At 35.3% G+C, this 11,496-nt stretch overlaps 1 protein-coding gene across 7 annotated transcripts in view; it reads right to left on the reverse strand.

Moving 5' to 3' along the window:
* Positions 1-11,372, reverse strand: part of Rc3h2 (ring finger and CCCH-type domains 2) — a 56,746-nt gene extending 45,374 nt beyond the window's left edge. For 3 of the 7 annotated variants that reach the window (XM_021723508.3, XM_040286261.2, XM_021723509.3), the window contains exons 1-3: positions 11,152-11,372; positions 4,146-4,443; positions 1,454-1,571 (exon numbers count right to left, since the gene is read on the reverse strand). In XM_021723508.3, coding sequence (XP_021579183.1) covers positions 1,454-1,571; positions 4,146-4,376 — 349 coding nt within the window. In that variant the 5' untranslated portion in view covers positions 4,377-4,443; positions 11,152-11,372. Of the gene's footprint in view, positions 1-1,453; positions 1,572-4,145; positions 4,444-7,890; positions 7,944-10,963; positions 11,112-11,151 lie in introns of those variants that run through there. The other 4 variants (XM_021723510.3, XM_021723507.3, XM_013356609.4 and 1 more) reach the window with 3 other exon arrangements.
* Between the last annotated feature and the right edge of the window lie 124 nt (positions 11,373-11,496).

Raw genomic sequence — 11,496 nt, forward strand, 5'->3', positions numbered from 1 at the left:
ATGTACTATGACCAAAACTAAACTTGACTTTCCTACCTAAACCCGATCTAACTTTACTATTACAACTGATGGCCACCCACATTTCAGTTACTCAGGCCACAAGATCTAGGAGTCATACTTGACTCTGCACAACTTCTCAAATTCCAATTCAGAAATACTCTTGCCTGTATTTTAAAAATGTATCCCAGATTGAGCATTTCTCACTCCCTCCATTGCTGCAAACCTTGCTCCAAAAGCCTCTTAACTGATCATCCTACTTCTGCTCTTATCCTTCTATGGTGAATTCTCAATAAAGCATCCAGTGATCATTTAACATTAGTCAGATATCAATGCTCTGCTCAAAACTCTGCAATAATTCCCTAACTTTACTCATAGTAAAAGCTTGTAAAGTAAAGTCTGTACATCACCTGAGCTCATCATTTAGTTTCATCTTATATTGCTTTGCTCCTCACTCACATGCCTCCAGGCATACACCTTCTACTTTATTTATTTATTGGTGCTGGGGATTGAACACAGGGCCTTGTGCATGCAAGGCAAGCATTCTACCACCTGAGCTATACCCCCAGCCTTGCTTTTCTTTAAAAACATGAGGATGCTGCACACACTAGTCCCTCTGCCTGAAACTATTTTTTTTTTCTCTATTCCTAGTACTGGGATTGAACCCAGGGTTGCATGCATGTGAGGCAAGAGTTCTACCACTAAGCTATGTAGTTTAAACTACATGGTTAATTATTTCACCTCTTTCACTTCATTTCAAGTCCAAAAGCTACCTTCTTTTTTGGGGGGTTACAAGGGATTAAACTCAGGGGCACTCTACCACTGAGCCACATCCCCAGTCCTATTTTGTATTTTATTTAGAGACCGTATCTCACTGAGTTGCTTGGCGCCTCACTTTTGCTGAGGTTGGCTTCGAACTCTCGATCCTCCTTACCTCCCAGGCTGCTGGGACACCACACCTGTCTTAAAAGCCTCCTTCTCAATGAGGTCTATACTAGACAATCTGTCCTTCTATTCTGACTCTGACATTGCCAAACCTTCTAACTGCTTTCTTTTAGATCAGTTTTCACCTATACTATATAATCTTTTTTTATTATAGTCTTTTGCTTTTCTAAAATATAAGTGCTATGTTTAAAGGCAGGTATATTTTTCTGTTGCACTTACTAAAGTATGTCAAACACCAGAACAGTGCCTGGCACTTAGTCCAAAATCTTCTCCAGGTACAAGATAAATTCATTTACTATCTATTATACCTATAATATGCTCCTCACTGGCTATGTAGTGATAAACAAAAATTAATATTCCACTTTTTGTCATAGCACTTAAAAGACTTTATTACACTTGTACACCTATCTCCCTCAGTAGTCTGTAGGCTCCATGAAGGCACACTACACACGCTCAACATTTATATTTAACAAGTCCTCTTAACCAGTAAAAATGCTTTTTATGAACTTACCTTTTCCTCCACTTAGTGGTTTTAAGTAGAGTGCCAAATCCTCAACACATTTCTTTGCAACCTCATAGTGTTTATTCTCACCTAGATTACTTAACTTTATTGACTGATGATCTGGTACCTTAAAGAATGAAAAATTGCAGAAATACATTTATCCAGCTCATGTAATTGTTATTTATATACTTGATAATAATCTTAGTGAGCACAAAATTATAAAAGAGATAATACATCAAAGTGATTTAAGAAAAACTTTAGATAAGCTAATCACTTAGCCAAACTGCTTCCCAAAACCCAAGGCTATCATACATAATTGTAGAGGCTAAGTAGATTAATGTGTGTGGGGGGCAACTAGCTAATAGTTATTAATGTTAATTTCAGGAGGCTGATAACTGTGCTATAATTATAAAATATGTTAACACTAGGAGAAAGCCATGGAAAGTTATGCAGGTCCCCTGTACATCATTTTTAAAATAACACTTTTAGTAAGTCTAAAATAAAAAATAAGAAAGAATGTATGAATTTTCTCCCCATAGCAATTTGCTAAGCACCACTCTGCTACATTATTTGTTAGGTTTTAGAATTTATAATCTGTTCCCTTTGCTAGAACATAAGAACCACAAGGCAGTGTTCTCAAAGGTCAAACTCTGGGGACTGGGGGATATAGCTCAGTGGTAGAGTGCTTGCCTAGCATGTGTGAGACCAAGGGTTTGATCCCCGGCATTGCAATGCAAGAATTAAAAAGGTCAAAAACTTGGGTAAAAATTGCAGCTCTGCCACCTCTGAGAAATCTTGAGAAAGTTATTTAACTGTTCTTTATCATAAATTCTATATCTGCAAAATGAAGACAAATATCCATATTTTATGGTACCTTTAAGAAAGTTCAATTTAATTCAACAAATATTTATATTCATGGAGTACTCCTGTTCCAGGCACAGTTTTAGATATTAGGTGTCTAAAATTTTGTTTTGGTGCGCAAAACAGAAAATTTCTTGTTCTGTGAAGCTTATACTCCAGTGAAAAGGAGTCAGTAAAAAAAAAAAAAAAAAAAAATACACACACACACACACACACACATACATATATGTATGGTGTTAGAAAGTAGTGAAATTACACAGCAATGATAAGAAGGAAATGTTGGAAAAGGGTTGCAATTTTAATTGGAGTGGTCACAATAGGCTTCCTTGAGAATGATAACGTTTTAAATAAAGATGTAAAAAGATGGAATGAATATTCTAGGCAAAAATAAGTCACTACAAAAGCCCTAGGTGGTAATATGCTAGGCATATTTGAGAACTGGCTCAGGAGGCCAAAGTAAGAAGATAGTGGTAGATGAGGTTGAAAAAATAGAAGTCACACTGCACAGACTTGTAATAAGCTATTTAAGGATTAACACAGATAACACTTATAAGGAACATTAACAAAATACTTGATCTATAGTAGATTCTAAATAAACGGTAGCTACTATTACAAAAAGTCCATGTATTTTACTGAATCTAAAATGCCACCGTTTGCATGAAGCAATATGAGTTTATGCTCCACTAAGAAAAATATGCTACCAATTAAACTGTAGCATCATTATAGAGTCACTTTGATTTCAGAGTGTCAAACCTGATTATTAACACTGAAAATAGATTTTGTGCTTTAAAAGGAAAAGTGCAAATATCAAGATACTAAGGGGAACAAATAGAACATTTTCAATTTGAATTTTTAAATAAATTTTCTAATAAATCAGAAAAATCCTTATTTTCTTGCTTTAATATGTAGCATATAATGTAAAAAATTTTATCTTCTTCCTTACTTGTAAAATGGGGATAACAACGACCTAAAGAGCTATGATAAGAGTAGTGATATTGGGCTGGGGATGTGGCTCAAGCGGTAGCGCGCTTGCCTGGCATGCGTGAGGCCCGGGTTCAGTCTCAGCACCACATACAAACAAAGATGTTGTGTCCGCCAAAAACTAATAAATAAATAAATAAATATTAAAAAATTTTCTCTCTCTTAAAAAAAAAAAAGAGTAGTGATATGAGTAATAAAAGATAATAAATATTTACCATCATTTATAAGAGTAGACCCTCATTAAATGAAAGTTATTATAATAAATCTAGGGTCTTGCTCTGATGCAATAATATGATTATAATACAAAATATTCATTCCATAGTACATGTGCTCAAGACACTGAACATAATTTGTTACTGACACCCTATTAATAGGTTTTTCAGACATGGACACACACACACACACACACACACACACACACACCCCTAAATAAAACTTATTTTCTCATTTATATTATCTTAAATCAATTAAACTTAAAAACAAAAAACAAACAAACAAAAAAAACCCAAACTTCATCTCAGGGTTCTAGTTGATTGGTTCTGGCCAGAACTTTATATTTTCCACCTAATGAATAAATATTATGTATGTATATGTAAAGTATTTCTCATTACCCAAACCAATTATACACATAAATTTTGTCCAGAACATTGAAGGAAAAAAAAATACATACCTATAAATGAATTCACCATTTTACATAAGAATTTATTATATAAAGGTATCTTTTTAAAGATTAAAATCATGAAAAGCACATACATTGACAACATTTATGTCTTTTGTATCACTAAACATCTTATACCCAATAATAAACAATGTTTGATGATTACAATAGATACTAAATTAGTGAGGTACTGAAAGTTACCTGGGCTCCAACTAACTGGAGAAGTGCGAAGTTGACAGGAAGTACATCAATGTCTGTGTTGATGGCAGTCTGGTCAAAAGGACAAGCTTTTCGGTGAAGTTTATTCAAGCAGGTCTTGCAAACAGTGTGTGAACAACCTAAACTGATGGGTTTGTGCACGTTCTCATCAAATTCATTATAGCAGATTGGACAGGACAGAAATTCTGTCCATTGAGCTGCCTGCACAGGCATTGTGGAAGCTGGATGCTCGGGTTAGCAGTCTAGCAGATCATTATTTTGCTGTGTAGTGTTTTGTAAGCTGGAAATGGACAAAAGTAAGAATTTACTACATATTCATTATTCTCCTTTCAAGAGTTAACTGCTAGAGTCAATTCTCACAGCTTCAGAACCTGAAATTCTTAATAGTTTTATATGCTTTGGATGCTTTTTAAAAAACAAAAAACAAAACTGTGTCAATGTTGCCCGAAAATAATTCACTACTAGAGATCCTTTCAACTACACTCCATATTGATTGCCACACAATTTTCATTGCTCATCAAAACTTTTATGTATTTTTCTTAAATAATTTTGGATTGTTGAGTTAAAAAAAAATTTAAGTGCTTTTTCTTGGATTACTACTAACCCAATACATATTAAGATAAGAATTAAGATAATTAAGAATTAGTAAGCTTTGAAAACTATTGATAAAAGCAATATTGTAGTCAAATCAAATGTAAAGGAGGCAGCCTGGTCATCTGAAAGAGAAAATCCCTGGTTAGGACTTAACTCAGAGGCTAACTGAGGTAACAAAAAATCTACATGTAAGAGAAGATTGTGATGACAGAGTTGTTTGTCCATAAATGAAAGAATGTTGACTAAAAAGTATGGTGCCAAAGTAAAACAAAGAAAATATTGTTTTAAAAATTTTGTAGTAATTCACTATAATACTTCTAACAAAACTTTATTATTTAGTGATTGATAAGTAGAAATAAAACCTGTCAGGTACAGTAAGAAAGATCAGGAAAATGAAACATATTCTTACCTAATAATTCTAAGCAGAATATATGTAAAATATAAATTTCTATCTTTACTATGATTATAAATTCAGAAAAGTGATATCAATATGATTTAAAACTGGAAAGGCACTAGAAAATAATTAAGAGAATTTTATTTCTAAGATTAAAATCTGCCTCATAATTTTTAGCAAAATAAGATTTATTACACTAACTTTACATTTCACAAATTTTCTGTATTTTTCAATTCAAATCTTATGTAGGTCTGACAAAGGCTCTCTGGTGAACAAGAAATCTAGGTATTTAGGGCAATTAAAGAGCTAATACTTTATTTCATAGGAATGTTTACCAACCCAGATATATTAATTACACAGAAATTAGAAGTTTAAAAATGCAGTTAAACTCAGGATAGCAAAGTAGATAACTGAAAACATTCCTCAATATTCCAAAATAAAAATGAATTCTATTAGTCCCCCAACCTTTAAAAAAATTTTTAGTTGTAGATGGACACAATACCTTTGTTTTATTTATTCATTTTTATGTGGTGCTAAGAATCAAACCCAGTGCCTCACACGTGCTAGGCAAGGGCTCTACCACTGAGCCATGTCTCCATCCCCTCTAATTAGCCTTGTGTTTTTATGTTCACAAAAACTGAGACTCTAAAAATATCTTGGTACAGTCTTCTATGTAAAAAGCACCCTATATAAATTTTTTCTCAAAGTTCTAATGCAAATCTTATAAATTACAATTTATTTTTACACCAATCACCTTCACATTGTCATACTGATTAAACCAGCAATCTAAAAATCAGTAATTATGATTCCAAGTTTAGAAATGAGGCCTAAGTAGGTGAACTGATAACTTCCTAAAACTAATGTATTTAATATTCAGTTTCCTTTATTGCAAAATTATACAGGGAAAATTTGTAAATCTAAGCAAAAATTAATTTTGTCTTAAATCTACTATTGAGAGCCTCAAGTCAGTTAATAACTTGAACCAACAAACTTTTTCCACAATGGAAAAACTTATTATTTGGAAATGTTAATTTTGTGGATTAGGGTGTCTCAGTCCACTGGGTAATGGGAAACAGAGCAAATACTCTTTCTTCAGTTTTCCAACTACTGTATTCAAGAAGACACTTGATAGTTTGAGCACTTGCCTAGCATGTGGGAGGCCCTGGGTTTAATCTCCAGAACTGGGGGGAAAAAACAAAAAACAACCTAACAAAGTTTGGGTAATAATTCCTAATAATTCTAAATTTGCCTCCTGCTATATGTCAGATTCTAACTTTTTGACAACAAAATTATGAACTACATTTTCCTTAAATAACTTGATATAATGAATTTTTTGATTTTTAAAAAGAATTGTTTTTTAAAAAACAATTATCAATAAATTAGATTGCTCAAGACAAAAACAAATAAAATTTTATCTGAAATACAGAAAAAAGTTACATAGTCCATTAAAATGTTTGATGAGTGAGGACAAAATTGGGCTTTAAAAATGGTAATTGTAGGGGCTGGGGATGTGGCTCAAGCGGTAGCACGCTGGCCTGGCATGCATGAGGCCCGGGTTCGATCCTCAGCACCACATACAAAGATGTTGTATGCGCCGAAAACTAAAAAAAAAAAAAAAAAATTAAAATTCTCTCTCTCTCTCTCTCTCAAAAAAACAAAAATGGTAATTGTAATTTACCTAGAAAATATTTTTATACCTACCCAAAATGATGGATATCGTATTTTCCTAATACTTCTTTTAAAAAAGCTTATGAACGAGCCATAGAGAGCTAAGAATATATGTTAATTTGTAAACCTTCTAGGTTTATAGTAGCACATTTTTTTTTTTTGAGAGAGAGAGAGAGAGAGAGAGAGAGAGAGAGAGAGAGAGAGAATTTTTTAATATTTATTTTTCAGTTTTCGGCAGACACATCTTTGTTTGTATGTGGTGCTGAGACTGAACCCAGGCCGCACGCATGCCAGGCGAGCACGCTACTGCTTGAGCCACATCCCCTGCCCATATACTAGCACATTTTATGGGATTTATTTGACTCTATGGAAGTCTAAACTGCTGTTAACATTTATAGTTAACACTGAAGTATTCATCTTAAATATACTCCTAAAACATTTCAAGTTGGGATAAAATGGATAAAAGTCCTTGTCCCTAAATACTGTAGAGATTACTAGATTACTTAAGAAAAACAATCCATCTTTTGTCATAACTAATTTTAGTTACTAGCTTCTAACACTGAAGGACAATAAGACAAAACAAAGAAATGCTAAAGTAGGGGCACAACCTTAAACAAATTTTCCCTCATATAATTTTCTAAGCCATAAGTTCCTTACTATGAGGGCTAACTCATAAAATAAGAAGAGACATAAAATAGGAATAGACATCTCTCATGATGCAAATTACAAACTGCTTTATTAAGAGCAAACTGCATACCAGCTAAGCACTTTCATTTTCTGTTACTAGTCCACCATATTATGCAGCCAGTTCAGGACCATGGCATTTGATTTCAAAATGTCAGAGTAAAGTTTACATGTTTTTCACTGTGTGTGTATATATAATTTATGTACATGCATATACATACATGCATATTATTTTATAATTCTGCTTATAAAAATATAAACATTGGGGCTCAGGTGTGTAAATTAAAACAATCATTGTTTTTTCATTCTAGTTAACACATGTGAGGATTATAAACTATTAAAATGGATAACAATACTTGTCAATTCAGAAAACTTTAAAATAATTACCTTTGGACTTAAAATTATATTTAAAGCACCAGAAGCACAATCTAGGTCTTAACCTAAAAAACAAGCAAAGAAACAAAAAACAATCGAAATAATCTGTAAACTCTAAAACTCAGCACCCAAACACATCAAAAGGATTGAAGAAAAAGATACTGAATTATAAACACTGTGATTATATGTGACTTTATGTAAGACTCATGTTTTATTTCTTAAATCAATTACAGGGTTGAAACTCAGTTCTAAGTGTAACTTTCAATGCCTTTTAATAGGGAAATAATAAGGTAATTTTTTTTCTTTTTCTATTAATATTTTTTTAGTTGTAGATGGCAAGCATTCTACCACTGAGCACACCCCCAGCCCCAATAAGATAAATTTCTATTCCAACTAATAAAGTTTTGCTTCTTTAGTGATGGCTTGACTTCAAAGATGGATTATTTTTGAAAAGAAACTTAGGTATTTGTTTCTGCCTATCAAATAATAGCCATTTGATAACTTTCTTATTACCAAAGTCTTTAGCTCTTTGATTTTTCTAATTATAAGAGTATACTCTGTCAGGTTTTCATATATCTACTTTTGGTTTTCATATATCTACATTTATTGACTGATTGCAGTTCTAGGGATCAAATCCAGGGTCTCACACATGCAAGGAAAGCAATATACTACTGACTAAATCCCCAAATCCATATGTTTATTTTTATTTAGTTGATTTATTTCTTGAAGAAGTAGTATTCCTCTAGAAAAGCAATGTCCAATAAATACACAATAAAAGGTGGTAGAGTTATAGCGCAGTGGTAAGAGTAAATGTTCAGCATATGCAAGGCTATTCAATCCCCAAAACCAAAATAAACAACAAAAAAGCAAGTAATTTAAAATCTTGTCATATGAAAAAAAAAGTGAAATTAAGTTTATTAATGTTTTATTTAGTCCAACTTATCTAAAATATGATCATGTACTCAGTATAAATACCAGCTACTATTATACCCTTCTAATACCAGCTACTCAGAAGACTGAAGTGAGAGGATCCATCCCAAGTTCAAGACCTGCCTGGGCAACTTAGTGAGACCCTATCTTTAAATAAAGATATAAAGGTTTGGGAATGTAGCTCAGAGATTTGTAGAAAGTTTCTGAGTTCAATACCAACTACCATATAAAAGACAAAAAGAAAAAAATTATTGAAATATTAAAAAAGAACTTAGTATTAAGTCTTGAAAATTTGTGTTTTTTATACTTATAGCACATCTCAATTCACACAGCTTCAAGTTCTCAATTTCCACATGTAGCTTACTGGTTAGTAATGGACAGAGCAACTCAGGATTACTAAAGATTATAAAGAAATACTCAAAACTACTTTCTATGAAAAAATTTTAGATGAAAGTCACTATTAAGGCATTCATAAAATTAAAAAGCCCTCATCAGAAAGATGTAACTTAAAACAGACATGAGACTGGGTGCCAAACATCAATTTAAAAATTTTTCAACTTTTACAACATGCTTCCTTTTTCCAACATTAGGAAGTGAAATTTCAATGAGTCTAACCAAAACAATAAGCAAGTTCTTATTACAACTTCTTATAAGTTTATTTAACACTTTTACCTATCACAGTTTATGTTCTATATGTGAATATAAATCCTGGGTAAAGAAAAATGCTCTGTCAGTGGAAGACTGCAAATTACAAAAGCAGAATGGGAATTAATGAAAATATGAACAAAGAACATAAGTCTTCTTACATGTCAGGTTAACACAACAGTAATAACAGATCAGTAGTAACTCAAAGGATCCCCTAATGAACACAACTGCAATTAGATCATCAGAGAATAAAAAAGCCTGCTTGAATTATAACATCCGCTTTTTCTAAACGAGAGTGGAATGTATGTTTAACATTTTGCCCTTCTAGCAATTTTCCAAGCTCCAGAATTTGGAAAAAAACAAATCTCCAAATTAAAAAAAAAAAAAAAAAGAGGCAATAGTGAAGAACAGTATTTAGTAGGATGTGAAAGTAAACAACATTAAGACAAGGATATTAGTTTAACTTTAAACTAGATAAAAAGAAGGTGAAAACAGGAGAATCCATGCACTACACTTGATGATTCAAAAAGCCTCAACTAAGTTCTGTACATATTTAACTATAAAAAGACTGCACAAACTAATTTTTCTTTGCTTTTGGGTGAAATTATATCGCTTCGGTCTAGCAATATTAGCTTTCTCAGGTTAATCAAAAGTTCCTATTGGAACTTAAAAGTTTTGACTAACACAAAAATGGAAATGATTTAAGCACTTTATTTAGGATACAAAGTCATTCTGATCACAGTGGGTGGGGAACGAGTAGAAATAACAAAGAATGGACCTAGGTAAGAGGACAGTAGGAGTTAAAATGAGAATCCAGGTGGGTTTTATGAAAATATAAAAAGGGTTGAGAATCACTGGATTAGATCTACTTTATGTCAGGGATTACTTGAGACTATTTTGGTGTGAAGATTCTATCTGCCGATACCTTAAACTGGTGATCTGAAGGATGGAAATGACAGCTACCTTCATCTCCTTCCTTCCTGAAAGCTAAGGAGAGAGAAAAGTAAAGCTGCTTCTCTGAGAAACAAAGATGCTCTCTACCATTCTTCTAAGATGGTGGAAGAGTCTTCTCAAGAGGCTTCCCCAAGGAAAAAAAATATGAAAAGGGGAAAAAAGAGAGCCATAGCAGAATTCCCTGGCTGTGTTTCATGCCATTGCTTCTAGTCAGATCCTCTGTGCAACCACTCAGGTCGGGCCATCTCCCTCCAGGGAGGTTAAGCCCTCGCAGGGCATTGTTTGGCCAAGGTCCCTATTTATACCGCTCACATCGCCTCCACCATCCCTGCGCGAGGGTCTCCGGAAGCCCCAGGGCAGCAAGATGAAAAGCCAGAAGAGGACCAGATTTCGAGGACCTCTTCCAAAGCCCTCTTTTACTAACTGGGGGAGGAAAGGGAGAGGGAAACCTGGCCTTCGCTTGGGTGGGTTCCTTAGTGGTCAGAGGCGTCCTCTCTGCCAGTATTGGAGGAAGGTGGCCATTTGAGCCGGTTGCTCCGCATCGAAAAAGCCCTACCCGAGAGAGGGGCCTCCTCAGGCCCGGGGTTCCGTCCGAGTGTCAGGTGCGGCCCTCAGTTCCCAACCCTCGGGGTTCCGGCAGCAGCAGTGCACAGGCCCCCAGGTTGAGACCGGTCTCCCGCCCGACCGCTGGGGACCTGGCACCGGGCTGGGGCCCGAGCCGCATCGTGCCCGCCCCCGCCCTACCTGAGGGGGCCCGGGCGGGGTCGCTAAGGGCCGCTCCCGGGAGCCCCGCGACGGCGCGGCTCGGCGACGGAGGCGCCTCGTCTCGCCGGGGCAGAGCTCGGCGGCGGTTTCACGGCCTCAAACTCCATCGGGAGCTACAGGGACAGCCCCGTTGGCGGCGGCGAAGGCCGCGGCGGGGCCTCCTCCTCCTCCTCCACCCTCCGCCTCCTCCTCCTTCTCCTCCTCCTCCTCCTCCTCACCACGGAGGCGGACCTGGAGGGATCCCGACTTAGCTCTCGCGAGAAGATTCTCTCCAGTACACGCGAGATTACGCAAGCCCGGGAGTTGGTGAGGTGAAAGAGAAGC

This window comes from Ictidomys tridecemlineatus, chromosome 4 (assembly GCF_052094955.1).
Source record: "Ictidomys tridecemlineatus isolate mIctTri1 chromosome 4, mIctTri1.hap1, whole genome shotgun sequence".
Taxonomy (NCBI): domain Eukaryota; kingdom Metazoa; phylum Chordata; class Mammalia; order Rodentia; family Sciuridae; genus Ictidomys; species Ictidomys tridecemlineatus.